Genomic DNA, 15,324 nt, shown 5'->3' on the forward strand with positions numbered 1-15,324 from the left:
CAGGGACAATGTAACTCACCAGGAGTAAACTTCAGGATGCTCTGTGGGGACGTGTGCACTGGTAGCGAGTGTGTGCGCTGCACAGAGGTGTGACTCTGGCATGGCATGCTGTTACTGCCCCCAGGGTTGGCAAACCACAGGCTCTGCAAAGGCATGACAAAGGGAAATAGTCTATATCCATCCCTTGATCAGTTAGAAGTCAATGGATCTGGATAAACTAGTCATCCACATCCTTAGGCTCAAGCTTTTCTATTCTCACCTGCCTCCCCTGGCTCCCAGCGCTTGGGTTACTAAGTGCATGCCGCGGAGAGACGCCCCCAATAGATCCCGGACTTATTACTCCAATCCGTGATGGTGGAACAGGCCGGGGAGGCATCTGAAATGGGCGTTGGCCCCTCCTTGCCAAGGACACCCCCACAGATCCAGCTATGGGGAGGGAATTGGAAGCAAAGGCCCAGCTGCAGAACGAAACAAAAATCTGTTATTTCAGAACCTAAATGCAAAGAGATGCACATTATACAGCAACACACATATAACAACCATAAACACACACGCACTAATGTACATACAGACAATTCCCACCCTCAATCTTCTCTATGCCCACACAAGCTATACTTCCACATCATCCCTGTGGCAGTGCATTAACATTAACTCATCCAAGCTGGGGAAACTAAGAGGTTGCCAAAGATTGTCCCATATCTGGCCACCTGCTTAAAGCCACTACCGGTTATGAATAGCTGCAGAAATGAGAAAGACTGAATTATACATCTCCAGGGCAAGGAAATCTGAGCAAGCATAGGTATAAAGTGCTTACTAAAATAGGTTCTCAAAACATAGATTCCACCCCCTACTACTAAGAATTATATATTTCATTATTAATGTGTAAGTTATTATTATTTTATTTTAAAAAGTTACAGTTTTGGGGGGTTTTCACCACCCAAAAGAGCAGAAAACCCTTAGTTAGGACAAGGAGCCAATTTCTAATTGAAATAAGTTTAGAACACGTTTTCCAAACTTTAGCGTAAAGGGGTAGTGTACTGTAATTGTTTTTCCTTAAAGGGATACTACAGACCCACAATTTTCCCTTTAATGGTTCAGATAGAGCAACAATTTTAAGCAACTTTCTAATTTACTCCTACTATAAATTTGTATTTGTTCTCTTGCTATCTTTATTTAAAAAACAGGAATGCATAGCGTAGGAGCCAGCCCATATTTAGTTCAGAACCTGGGTTATGGTTGCTTATTGGTGGCAAAATGTAGCCGCCAATAAGCAAGCGCTATCCAGAGTGTTGAACCTAAAATGGGACGGCTCTTAAGCTTTAAATTCCTGCTTTTTAACTAAAGATAGCAAAAGAAAGATGAAAAATTGATAATAGGAGTAAGTTAGAAAGTTGCTAAAAGGGACAGCCAACAACAGAATTTTTGTTGTTTAAAAAGATAGATAATCCCTTTATTACCCATTCCCCAGATTTGCAGAACCAACAGTTATATTAATACACTTTTTACCTCTGTGATTACCTTGTATCTAAGCCTCTGCAGACTGTCTCCTTATCTCAGTGCTTTTAACAGGCTTGCATTTGAGCCAATCAGTGCTGACTTCTAGGTAACTTCACGTGCGTGAGCTCAATGTTATCTATATGATTCTAATCTTTCAGATTAGGAGGCGGCCTTCAAGGTCTAAGATATTAACATATGAACTTCCTAGGTTTAGCTTTCAACTAAGAATACCAAGAGAACAAAGCAAACTTGATGATAAAAGTAAATTGGAAAGTTGTTTAAAATTACACGCCCTATCTGAATAATTAAAGAAACAAATTGGGTTTAGTGTTCCTTTAATGTGTTTCCAAATAATAGTGCAAGCCTTAGGCAGCACGAAGGTAGACTAGGGTGAGTGTGCTAAGGTTCACCTCCCCTGATATAGGGCCTTGGTGAACACTTGCAGTTGTTTAGCCAGTTAATAAAAGGCAACAACTATTTTGAAAAGAAAACACACAAAAAATAGATCTTATCTGTAATGAAGTTACATAGTAACATATTAGATGAGGTTAAGAGAAGACAGAAGTCCATCGAGTTGTCCAAAACTCATCTCTATCACCGTCACGAACTGAGCAGTTTCCAAATTTCATATTAAAAAGATGGGGCATCACTGCACTCTTGAAATGTAAAATTCTTGATCATGTCCTGGATAATGTTGCGAAATTCTCAGACCTTAAATTTGACAGGACACAAGGAACCTTCTTTGTAACAGACTTTAGTTACAAGTGATCAGTGCATCTGACCCACACCAAACTGAAGACCTGCTTTGCTTCATAATATGCAGGTAAAGAGGATGAGAAATAACGGACATTTGTTGCATGGATTAACCGTGCTTCACCAAAATAAAATTAAAGTTACAGATTTTAACAAGCTTACATTTACATGTTCTGATGTCATGGCAAGTACATCTGTATCAGATGCGGCTGTTAGCACTGTCTGCTGAGAATGTCACGAGCATACGACTTACCAACAATAAAGCAGAACACCTTTCAAATATACAACATTTATAACAGAATATTTAAAGGGATAGTAAAGTCCAAATTAAACTTTCATGATTCAGATAGGGGTTGTCATTTTAAACAACTTTCCAATTTACTTTTATCATCAAATTTGCTTTGTTCTCTTGGTATTCTTAGTTGAAAGCTAAACCTAGGTAGGCTGATATGCTAATTTCTAACCCTGGAAGGCCGCCTCTTATCTGAATGCATTTGACAGTTTTTCACAGCTAGAGGGGGCGTTAGTTCATGTGTTTCATATAAATAACATTGTGCTCACGCCAGTGGAGTTATTCAAGAGTCAGCACTGATTGCCTGAAACACAAGTCTGTGAAAAGATCTGAGCTAAGGGGGCAGTCTGCGGAAGCTTAGATACAAGGTAATCACAGAGGTAAAAAGTATATTTCTATAACAGTGTTGGTTATGCAAAACTGGGGAAAGGTAAATAAAAGGGATTATCTATCTTTTTTAAACAATAACATTTTTGGTGTTTACTGTCTCTTTAATACTTAGCCTTTGGACTCAGGTATTCCCCCAAGTGAAGGCTGCAGCAAATGACTATTACAGCCAAACAGATGCTGTAACAGCTTAGAGAAACAATACTTTAAAACAGTGCTCTGTGCAAGTGTGGTAGGAATGGTTTCTACGGTAACAAGCAGCACAGGGAAAAACTATTTTAGGTGTAGCTTCTCTCAGGAATTAGTCTCCAATGAGATGTACTAGCAATGAGAGACAAACCTAATATGCAAACGAACTGTAAACGTCCAATAAATATCAAATTATATAGACATAATAACGATAAAAAAAGGTCGGTTATCTGCAGGTTAGGAATAATAATAATGTGTTAATAAAGTTTACTAATTCCTGCCAAAGTGAACGGCCAAAAAAGGAAACCAAGGACACACAAATCTGTTTCCAGGCAGTTTTGCTTGCTTGCTCCTGTTTGTGTAAAGGGTCTTTTCATATGCAGAGAAGGGGGGGGGAGCGTCTGCTCTTTTTGCTATAGAACCACTTGCAGTGGGTGTTCTAGACTAACCTCATCAACAGAGCTAAACAGGGAGCTTCTAAGTAAGTTTTTAAACTGGTTTAACCCTTTGAGTGCTAAGCACTTTCCCACCTGGGTGCTAACATTTTTTAAGTTTTTTTCCAGACCCCCAAGACTTACACGGTTAGATGATTACCTTTCCAATGGTGGGTCTTGGGGGTCTGTAGCTGCTTAGATGCCTGAGATACAGACTTCTAAGCAGCATGCCTCCTGCTCCCATACTTAGCATTGTTAAGTATAAAAAAAGTTGCGCGGTGACGTCATCACGTTATTGCGTGTGACGTCACTGCGCATAACGTGAAGCCCTGGCGATGCCCGTCACTATGCAGGCCCGATCGCCGGGGTAGGAGTGAGTGGGAGCACCCAGATCTCCCTCAAGGTGGGAGAGTGCTAGTGACGTCTCTGAGCCATCATTAGCACCAGAGTGGGAAACTGACGGCTCAGAGCCATCATTAGCACTCAAGGGGTTAAACTGGATTTTTATATCAGTAGCTGTGCATATTATTCTTTATAGTGATGTCTATTACACACAGTTATATGAAAAATGGAAAGTTGATTAACATTGCTGCTCTATCTGTATCATGAAAGTTTATCTTTGACTTGTGTGTCCCTTTAAAACCTTGGGTATGTAAGATCCCATGAAATAATCTCTGAAGGATGACACCTTGGGACACAATGCCAGAACTAAAATACGCGTGCTCTATACTCTTCTAAAGGGCAGTGCTACCACACGGGATATAATACATTTATTCTAAAGATGACTGATGCCAGCTTGGCCTTCACAACTCTGGCAAAAAGGGTCTACTCTGTTGTAGCAACTCCAAAACATTCAGATGGCTTCAGCTCAGGTTTTCCTCTAATTCTATATATTTAGGATACAATACAGGGATGCGTTCAACGGATCTTATGGTGAAAACGTGCAATTCCAATTTCGGCCCAGAGGACCAAAATGAATAAAAATGCACAGCCCTCCCCTGTTCTATTGAGTTCCATGTCTATCCTTAGCATAATGTGAGCAGCACAGCACTGGCATGGTACACAGAGCACACACATAAGTACCATGACATGATGATATATGAAACCAGCAGTGCCCTTCTTTTAGAAGGAAACCAAAGTTCTGAATACAGTATTCAAAGGAGGATAAGTAACAGGTTTATAAACACTTGATATTATTACACACAGTGAATATGTATAAGCCTTACATACAGTGCTCATACATCAGCCTCATGTGCGTAGACAGTCTATTCGCCTGAGGCAAATATGCGTGCACACTATATATGCATAAGCCCCAAGCTCGCACACAGTTGGTACAAATTAGCACCCACCAGACAGTGTACACAAAAAAGCACAGTAACTTTCTATAACCACCTTGCACGTAAGGTCATAGCTAAGTCTGGTGGTCCTGGTGATAGGCATACTGCATTTGGGGCTCCGGACATATAATCTGACGGGTCAGTGTGAGACCCGAACCAGGCACTAGGCAGAGATACGATGAGAGACGATCAGGTGCAGCCACGCCCATCGCACGGATAACTACACCCAAAAACAAAACACATGTCCACCTCGTATTGTTGTCTGGCTATAACCACGCTCTCCCTTGTAGAGCTCCACCAGTTGCACTGCAGATCACGCCCTATGGTACAAGTGACCATGCCCATTTGTTGGAGCTTTCCCGCCTACAAGCTCTCTACACACACACACTGTAGTTAAAAAAGAAAAAAAATGTTTTCGGCCAGGGGCATCCTGAATTTTTGGTATCGGTTTCGGTCCAGAATTTTCATTTTGGTGCATCCCTACAAAGGATAAAATATACCCCACTGAATATTCCATAAATCTTGTTTGTTCTTCACTATGTTCTGGTAGCTCTAAAGATAGAACCTGAACAGGTTTAGAAGCATAAAAACATTCAGTTTGTTCTTCACACAGCCTTAACAACTTTGCACACTTTGTATACACCGGGGTGTCATGTGACAGCAGGGGTGTTTGTTACAAGTTGTTACTGTCTTCTTACCAACAAGATAAACAGCTATCAAGCTAAAATCTCCCTTTCTAAAAAGGTTTTGATGGACCTTCCAGTACTGGCAAGAGTTCTAAGATAATCTTGCCGCACCAGAGAGCTTTAGAGAATCAGGGTCGACAAATCTGTTTAAAATGTAGGAGCCAGTAAGAACATTTATGAGCCAGACAGTGGTATTTGTCTATACATCTATGGAGAATAACCCAAAAAGTTAGGAACCAGGGGTAAAATTCTAGGAGCCAGTGGCCGCATGCTCCTGAGTTTCACGAGCCCTGAACTAACCAATACATCTAGACTGTCTGGAACCGGTCTGGTATATTGCAAAGGAACCTCTCTTGAAGGAATTAACCCTTGAGGGGCAAATTAAGATCAGGCACATGCAATACTTCCCAAAGCTTTGCTATTTTTAATACTAAACTGACAAAAAGCAGATTCATTAGCTTCCAGATCTCAAAACTGACTCCCCTACCTCCGTGATATGTGTAGTGCTTCCCCGAGGGCTTGACAATAAGGACTATATGCAGTGAAGTGGGGGGGGGGGGGGGAGAAAAAAAAAAAAAAAAGAAGATGTAACCAGACTGAGAATGAACAGGAGCTGGAAAAACGTTCTTGCATGTTTCAGTAATCTTATTCCTTCCACAGAGGAGATATACCCTGTAGCAGATCAGTTTGGTCCTGCCAAAGAGACAGACCCGAAATACCAGGCAATTTTCCGCTGAATAAAAAGCAACAGATCTTATATGCACATTTTAGCATCTCAGGACATTCAGGGAGGTACAGTTGCATCAATCTAGGACATGTGAGCAAGATGCCCATAACTGGAATTTATTTTTCTTATTCAGAGGAAAGATGCCTGGTATTTTGGGGACATACTGTCTTTTTGGCAGGACTAGCCTGATTTGCTACAAGACATTTCTTCTCTGTGAAAGGTATGATAAGTCAAAAAGAGAGTGCATCCTTAGTGGCACTGACCTGATAAGCCAAAAAGAGAGTGCACTGAGTGGCACTGACCTGATAAGCCAAAAAGAGAGTGCACCCCGAGTGGCACTGACCAGATAAGCCAAAAAGAGAGTGCACCCTAAGTGTCACTGACCTTTCACACAAGTGAGGATGTTTTTCAAGCTCATGTTCTTTATCAGTTGAGTAGGTCTCTTTTCTTTGGACTGTACGCAGTGGTCACATCCCTTACACTGAGCCCATAACCAGCTTGCGACATTGTGTCCTGGCAAATCAATTCTGTAAGGAAACTACACTTCTGAATAGGTTTTCAAAAATGGTTTCAACTCCAAAAATTAGACAAGCATGGGGGGAAAGACAAGAATGATTGGAAAACCAATGCCTATTTTAGATTTGTATTATGCATTAGACTTTCGAAGAAAAAAAAAAAATCTGCTTTATATCTTTTTTTCCCCCCATGTGTTTTCCTTATCTGTAATAAAAAAATAAACGCCAAGCCTGGGAAGAAAATATTAAGTTTCGGTACCCTGGCTAATGTTTTGCGACAACCGTATAGGGACTTGAATATTAATGCACTGCCAAAGGGATGAGAGAAAACGAGATTTTTACTTACCGGTAAATCCTTTTCTGATAACCAATATTAGTGCCTCGCGCACGTGCTAAAGGTATTTCTTTAACCACCTGAGGTTTAATGTACATGGCTTCTTCACTTTATAACTTCACCTAAAAGTAAAACATTAGTGGGAAGGGATTAAAGGTGGTCTGCTGTGTTAAAAGGTGGTCCCTGTTGTATCTCCAGGTGGGAAAATTTACAGTACAGCCATTAAAAGGCTGCAGGAAAAGGATTTCTCGTTAAGTGAAAACCTCTCTATAGCCGTATACACATACTGCCCACATGCACCCATTTTGTTGCCTGTACCCCTGCATCTCCAGCAGCGCCTTGCGGGGAAATGTCCGGAGCAGTTTTAACACTTGCTGCTTCCATGAAAGCAACCTTTTCTTCTGGGTTTCTGTAAAAGCCTGCGGGTAAAAGAAAAAAATTGAAAAGCATTAGAAGGTTCCCTGGTGCACTAGATATACAGGATGTATAAAATCATCATCTTGCCAACTAAGATATAATGAATAAGACGAAGGTGCAAGAAAGTGAGCACTACCTTATCACCATAACAATTACCTCATGTGACAGGCACTTCTCCACCAACTGCAGGTAGCATGTGATGTTCTCCTCATCTGGTCTGGAGACCAGCAATTGGGTGCACACTGCACAGAAAAAGGGCAACAGATAAGGAGGCATGTTACTGTATAATCTACAGGAATGGGTCAAAGACTGAAGGATTATTGGTGGGGATCGAGACGATCAGAGCAACATAAAAGTCAAAGACATAACAGATACATACAAGGCAAAAAGACAGGTCTAAACTCAAGTCATCTGCAAAGTCAACACTTTACCTTTCCCCATGACTCTGGTGAGCTGTCCCGGGATATCCCCTTCTGCAATAGGTGGCACCGCTGTCTCAATGTCACATGTAGAGGAGCTTTGCTGCTGGTACCCATCTGTGGTCAGACCTGGAGGAGGTGAATTTTCGTCTGAACCCTTTACTGCCAGGTTCTGGCTAGTACGTGGCTGTGAGTCGGTACTAGAGCCCTCTGTTTGGCTTGGTTGGTAAACTTTAATGGGTGTGATAACGATCTGTTGAAGCTCCTGCAGAGCATTGCGCACATTGCCCCCCTCCAAAATGTCCTAGAAAGCAAGCGTCCAGAATATAATGAGGAGGCATCTACTTTTTTTTGCAATCTAGTTGTGTTCATTCAAACTTTAAGGTACTTTAAACCATCAAGCAAACACCTCATAAAATATTTCATTCAGAATAGTTTATAAACAATGCAACATGCAATATTTTCCCCCCTGAAATTTACCTTAGGCTATTACGCTTTTTTTCTCCTAGCTCCAAGACAGACTGGAGTGCAGTTTTCCTAACCATGGTACATGCTACACAGTGGCTGCTTATAACAGTGCACAGACTCAGCAGTTTACCTTTTCCAGGGACCGGAGGACGCTCTGCCTTTCTCGCAACTTCTGTATGCTCAAGGCAATTTTATGCCTGGCCCCTTTAGTGACATTCTGCAAGACAAGAGAAGAGTTACACTAGACTCCACGTGGAATCTGGATATATATTAACCCCTTCATAGATAGACATAATATTAAACCCTTCCTGCCGGGACTAATTTGTCTACATCGGATCAAAGTTCTGATGTAAACAAATGAGTAAAAATATAAATCACGCAATCGTTCAGGTTATCGCGTGATTTCAATAATGGATTGTGTCGGGGTAGAGTGCCTATGATGCTAGGCATGTCCCCTCCCCAGCCTGCGATCCCATATAGGAAAACTATAGTTTCAGGACATTCCATGCTGTCCTAATGGCGCTAAAGTTCCATCCTAATGGCAGGAAGGGGTTAAGCACTCTCTTGCTTGAGTCAAATCAATATAAACTACAAAGCAATCATTTTAAAAATGTATTATCAAGGTAATAAAGCGACTGTTGAAAGCCATTTTGTGTTTGTAATAATGTGTTTCTTGCATTCCCCAAACACTAAGAACAAAACTATAACTTGTTTGTTTTTTTGCTTAGGTATATAAAACAGGCAAAAGGGGGCAACTAGTTGTATGTACATGAAAACAGATGATTACTTAACGATTATCTTCAATATAATGTGTGGGCATATTGAATAATTAAAGGGAAAGTCTAGACCCAATACATAATTTTGATTACTTACAGTACCAGAGAAGCATCCTGCAACTGGTCCCACATCTAGAAGCTGTAAGTACATTAAATTAAAATATTCATTGTTTATTAGGAAACAAAAATGACCGCCAAACTCCGCCCTCTTATTGTGAGTGTATTTTGGTATGTTAAAGGGACACTGAACCCTAATTTTTTCATTCGTGATTCAGATAGAGCATGCAATTTTAAGCAACTTTCTAATTTACTCCTATTAAAGATAGCAAGAGAATGAAGAACATTTTATAATAGGAGTAAATTAGAAAGTTGCTTAAAATTACATGCTCTATCTGAATCACGAAAGAAAAAAATTTGGGTTCAGTGTCCCTTTAAGTTTCTCCAATCACAATCTAATCTTAAGTAAGTTTTCCTACTCTCACACGCTGATTTTTTCATGTGCAATTTGAAATGGATAACTGAAAAAATATTAAACGTGCGCTGCTAAACTGTCATACAAGAAAACAGCTAACTGAACAAGAAGAAAGCTGTGGGCGGAGCTTGGCGGCCATTTTCAGCTGCTAGTAAACAATTTTAAAAAGTTTCATGTACTTCTTACAAGCTTCTAACCAGCTCATCTGGTATGTAACAATAAATAATAAATAAGTATTGCATCTACACTGTCCCTTTAATCATAAATGGGATATGAATTCCATGAAACCTTGGAAAGGTAGAATGCGATAGGTGGCTCCTTTAAGACAAATAATAGGAAGAGAAATGGAGAGAGAGATGGAGAAGACCCACCCACAAAAGGAGAAAACAGTACTTGAAACCTAAGCAGAACAGTAAACCCTGATGCTGTTCTGAGTCCAGCAAATACAATCTTCAAAGAATAAAATAATGAATTCTGACTACTGAGCAGCGTCTCCTGGTAAATGATTTCGATTGAAGAAAAGAAGGCGCCACCCACTGATTTTTCCAAGTTTGCATAAAACCAATTTCTCATCGGAGACAAATTACTTCACCCACTGTCAGAAAAGGAGAAAGAAATGCACTCCAAGGTATTGATTAGTGCTTAGATATGTGAGCATAGTATTAAAGGGACATGAAATCCAACGGTTTCCTTTCATGATGCAGAGTACAGTTTTAAACAACAATTCACTTCTATTATTTAAAGATAGTCTAGTCAAAAGTAAACTTTCACGATTCAGATAGAGCATAGAATTTTAAGCAACTTTCTAATTTACTCCTATTATCAATTTTCTTTGTTCTCTCTGTATCTTTATTTGAAAAAGCAAGAATGTAAGCTTAGGAGCCGGCCCATTTTTGCTTCAGAACCTGGTTATCACTTGCTGATTGGTGGCTACATTTAAACACCAATCAGCAAGCGCTACCCAGGTTCTGAACCAAAAACAGAATTTATGCTTACCTGATAAATTTCTCTCTCTTACGGTGTATACGGTCCACGGCTTCATCCTTACTTGTGGGATATTCTCAATCCCTACAGGAAGTGGCAAAGAGAGCACACAGCAGAGCTGTCCATATAGCTCCCCTCAGGCTCCGCCCCCCCAGTCATTCTACCGACGGTTAGGAGAAAAAGGAGAACCATAGGGTGCAGTGGTGACTGTAGTTTACAAAAATAAATTTAAACCTGACTAATTTGCCAGGGTGGGCCGTGGACCGGATACACCGTAAGAGAAAGAAATTTATCAGGTAAGCATAAATTCTGTTTTCTCTTACATTGGTGTATCCGGTCCACGGCTTCATCCTTACTTGTGGGAACCAATACCAAAGCTTTAGGACACGGATGAAGGGAGGGAACAAGTCAGGTAACCTAAACGGAAGGCACCACTGCTTGTAAAACCTTTCTCCCAAAAATAGCCTCCAAAGAAGCAAAAGTATCGAATTTGTAAAATTTGGCAAATGTATGCAGTGAAGACCATGTCACTGCCTTACAGATCTGTTCAACAGAAGCCTCATTCTTGAAAGCCCATGTGGAAGCCACAGCTCTAGTGGAATGAGCTGTAATACGTTCGGGAGGCTGCCTTGCAGCAGTCTCATAAGCCAACCGGATGATGCTTTTCAGCCAGAAAGACAGAGAGGTAGCAGTTGCTTTTTGACCTCTCCGCTTACCAGAGTAGACAACAAACCAGGACGAAGTTTGTCTGAAATCTTTAGTTGCTTTTAGATAAAACTTTAAAGCACGAACTACATCAAGGTTGTGTAACAGACGTTCCTTGTTAGAAACTGGATTAGGACATAGAGAAGGAACAACTATTTCCTGGTTAATATTCTTATTGGAAACCACTTTTGGAAGAAAACCAGGTTTGGTACGTAAAACGACCTTATCTGTATGGAACACCAGATAGGGTGAATCACACTGCAAAGCAGATAATAAAGAAACTCTTCTAGCAGAAGAAATAGCTACCAAAAACAAAACTTTCCAAGATAGTAACTTAATATCTATGGAATGTAGAGGTTCAAACGGAACCCCTTGAAGAACTGAAAGAACTAAATTTAGACTCCATGGAGGAGCCACAGGTCTGTAGACAGGCTTGATTCTGACTAAGGCCTGTACAAACGCCTGAACATCTGGCACGGCTGCCAGACGCTTATGCAACAGAACAGACAGAGCGGATATCTGTCCCTTTAGAGAACTAGCTGCCAACCCTTTCTCCAATCCTTCTTGGAGAAAGGATAGTAACCTTGGAATCCTAATCTTACTCCATGAGTAACCCTTGGATTCGCACCAACCAAGATATTTCCGCCATATCTTATGGTAAATTTTCCTGGTAACAGGCTTTCTAGCCTGGATCAGAGTATCTATAACTGATTCAGAGAACCCACGCTTAGCTAGAATTAAGCGTTCAATCTCCAAGCAGTCAGTTGCAGAGAAACTAGGTTTGGATGCTTGAATGGACCTTGGATTAGAAGGTCCTGTCTCAAAAGGTAGCTTCCATGGTGGAGCCGATGACATATCCACCAGGTCTGCATACCAAGTCCTGCGTGGCCACGCAGGAGCTATCAGGATTACCGAAGCCTTCTCCTGCTTGATTCTGGCTACTAGCCGAGGGAGAAGAGGAAACGGTGGAAAGACATAAGCTAGATTGAACGACCAAGGCACCACTAAGGCATCTACCAATGTCGCCTTGGGATCCCTGGACCTGGACCCGTAACGTGGAACCTTGGGAGTTCTGGCGTGACGCCATCAGATCCAGATCTGGAAAGCCCCATAGTTGGGTTAACTGGGCAAAAACCTCCGGGTGGAGTTCCCACTCCGCCGGATGGAAAGTCTGACGACTCAGATAATCCGCCTCCCAGTTGTCCACTCCTGGGATGTGAATTGCGGATAGATGGCAGGAGTGATCCTCTGCCCATTTGATGATCTTGGATACCTCCCTCATCGCCAGGGAACTCTTTGTTCCTCCCTGATGATTGATGTACGCTACAGTCGTGATGTTGTCCGACTGAAATCTGATGAATTTGGCCTCCGCTAGCTGAGGCCAGGCCTGGAGCGCATTGAATATCACTCTCAGTTCCAAAATGTTTATCGGGAGAAGAGATTCTTCCCGAGACCATAGACCCTGAGCTTTCAGGGAGTCCCAGACCGCACCCCAGCCTAAGAGGCTGGCGTCGGTCGTGACAATGATCCACTCCGGTCTGCGGAAACTCATTCCCTGAGACAGGTGATCCTGAGACAACCACCAGAGGAGTGAGTCTCTGGTTTTCTGGTCCATTTGTATCTGGGGAGACAAATCTGCATAATCCCCATTCCACTGTTTGAGCATGCACAGTTGCAGTGGTCTTAGATGAATTCGAGCAAAAGGAACCACGTCCATTGCCGCAACCATTAGACCTATTACCTCCATGCACTGAGCCACAGAAGGCTGAGGAATGGCATGAAGAACTCGACAAGTGTTCGAAAGTTTTGACTTCCTGACCTCCGTCAGAAAGATTTTCATTTCTACCGAGTCTATTATTGTTCCCAGGAAGGGAACCCTTGTGAACGGGGACAGAGAACTTTTTTCTACGTTCACCTTCCACAAGTGAGACCTTAGAACGGCCAGAACAATGTCCGTATGAGCCTTTGCTCTGTGAAAGGACGACGCTTGTATTAGGATGTCGTCTAAGTAAGGTGCTACTGCAATGCCCCTTGGTCTTAGTACCGCTAGAAGGGACCCTAGAACCTTTGTGAAAATTCTAGGAGCAGTGGCCAACCCGAAGGGAAGAGCCACAAACTGGTAATGCTTGTCCAGAAAGGCGAACCTCAGGAACTGATGGTGATTTTTGTGGATAGGAATATGCAGGTACGCATCCTTTAAATCCACGGTAGTCATATATTGACCCTCCTGGATCATTGGTAAGATTATCCGAATGGTTTCCATTTTGAATGATGGAACTGAGGAATTTGTTTAGGATTTTTAAGTCCAGGATTGGCCTGAAAGTTCCTTCCTTTTTGGGAACTACAAACAGGTTTGAGTAAAAACCCAGTCCTTTTTCTGCTGTTGGAACTGGGTGTATCACTCCCATTTTTAGAAGGTCTTCTACGCAACGTAAGAATGCCTGTCTCTTTGTCTGGTCTAAAGACAAGCGAGAAATGTGGAACCTTCCCCTTGGAGGAAGGTCCTTGAATTCCAGAAGGTACCCCTGAGTGACAATTTCTAACGCCCAGGGATCCGGAACATCTCTTGCCCAGGCCTGAGCAAAGAGAGAGAAAGTCTGCCCCCTACTAGACCCGGTCCCGGATCGGGGGCTACCCTTTCATGCTGTCTTGGTAGCAGCAGCAGGCTTCTTGGCCTGTTTACCCTTGTTCCAGCCTTGCAGGGGTTTCCATGCTGGTTTGGACTGGGAAGCATTACCCTCTTGCTTAGTGGCTGTAGAAGCAGGTCCGTTCCTGAAATTGCGAAAGGAACGAAAATTAGACTTGTTTTTAGCTTTGAAAGGTCTATCTTGAGGAAGGGCATGGCCTTTTTCCCCAGTGATATCTGAAATAATCTCTTTCAATTCTGGTCCGAATAGGGTCTTACCCTTGAAAGGAATATTAAGCAATTTTGTTTTTGGACGACACGTCCGCCGACCAAGATTTTAGCCAAAGCGCTCTGCGCGCCACGATTGCAAAACCAGAATTTTTCGCCGCTAATTTAGCTAACTGAAAAGCGGCATCTGTAATGAAAGAATTAGCCAACTTGAAGGCGTGAATTCTGTCCATGACCTCATCATAAGAAGTCTCCTTCTGGAGCGAGTTTTCTAGTTCCTCAAACCAAAAAGCCGCTGCAGTGGTTACAGGCATAATGCAAGAAATTGGTTGAAGAAGAAAACCTTGTTGAACAAATATTTTCTTAAGTAAACCTTCTAATTTTTTATCCATAGGATCTTTGAAAGCGCAACTGTCTTCTATTGGTATAGTCGTGCGCTTAGCTAGTGTTGAAACTGCCCCCTCTACCTTAGGGACCGTCTGCCACGCGTCCCTTCTGGGGTCAACAATGGGGAACATTTTCTTAAATATAGGGGGGGGAACAAAGGGTACACCTGGCCTCTCCCACTCCCTAGTCACGATATCCGCCACCCTCTTAGGTATCGGAAACGCGTCAGTGTGTACCGGGACCTCTAAGAATTTGTCCATTTTAAACAATTTTTCTGGGACCACCAAGGGGTCACAATCATCTAGCGTAGCCAGGACCTCCTTAAGCAGGGCGCGGAGGTGTTCTAGCTTAAATTTAAATGCTATGGTATCTGGCTCTGCCTGCTGAGAAACTTTTCCTGTGTCAGAAATTTCTCCCTCAGACAGGCCCTCCCTCACCGCCAAGTCAGATTGTTGTGAGGGCACTACAGATAAATTATCCGCTGCGTCTGATTGCTCATTTTCTGTATTTAAAACTGAGCTATCGCGCTTCCTTGGAAATGTTGGCAGTTTGGATAAAAATACTGCAAGAGAATTATCCATTACTGCTGCTAACTGTTGCAAAGTAATAGGGATCGATGCGCTAGAGGTACTGGGCATCGCTTGCGCGGGCATAACTGGTGTCGACACAGAAGGAGAGGATAGAGTACTAT

At 42.2% G+C, this 15,324-nt stretch overlaps 1 protein-coding gene across 3 annotated transcripts in view; it reads right to left on the reverse strand.

The window, feature by feature from the left end:
• The window catches only part of SAMD4B (sterile alpha motif domain containing 4B), a 118,085-nt gene that overhangs the window by 70,087 nt on the left and 32,674 nt on the right, over positions 1-15,324 (reverse strand). For all 3 annotated transcript variants that reach the window (XM_053721588.1, XM_053721585.1, XM_053721586.1), the window contains exons 6-11: positions 8,586-8,672; positions 8,000-8,291; positions 7,725-7,810; positions 7,470-7,570; positions 260-458; positions 20-143 (exon numbers count right to left, since the gene is read on the reverse strand). In XM_053721588.1, coding sequence (XP_053577563.1) covers positions 20-143; positions 260-458; positions 7,470-7,570; positions 7,725-7,810; positions 8,000-8,291; positions 8,586-8,672 — 889 coding nt within the window. The remainder of the gene's footprint in view (positions 1-19; positions 144-259; positions 459-7,469; positions 7,571-7,724; positions 7,811-7,999; positions 8,292-8,585; positions 8,673-15,324) is intronic.

The sequence above is a fragment of the Bombina bombina genome, chromosome 7, assembly GCF_027579735.1.
Source record: "Bombina bombina isolate aBomBom1 chromosome 7, aBomBom1.pri, whole genome shotgun sequence".
In the NCBI taxonomy this organism is placed as follows: domain Eukaryota; kingdom Metazoa; phylum Chordata; class Amphibia; order Anura; family Bombinatoridae; genus Bombina; species Bombina bombina.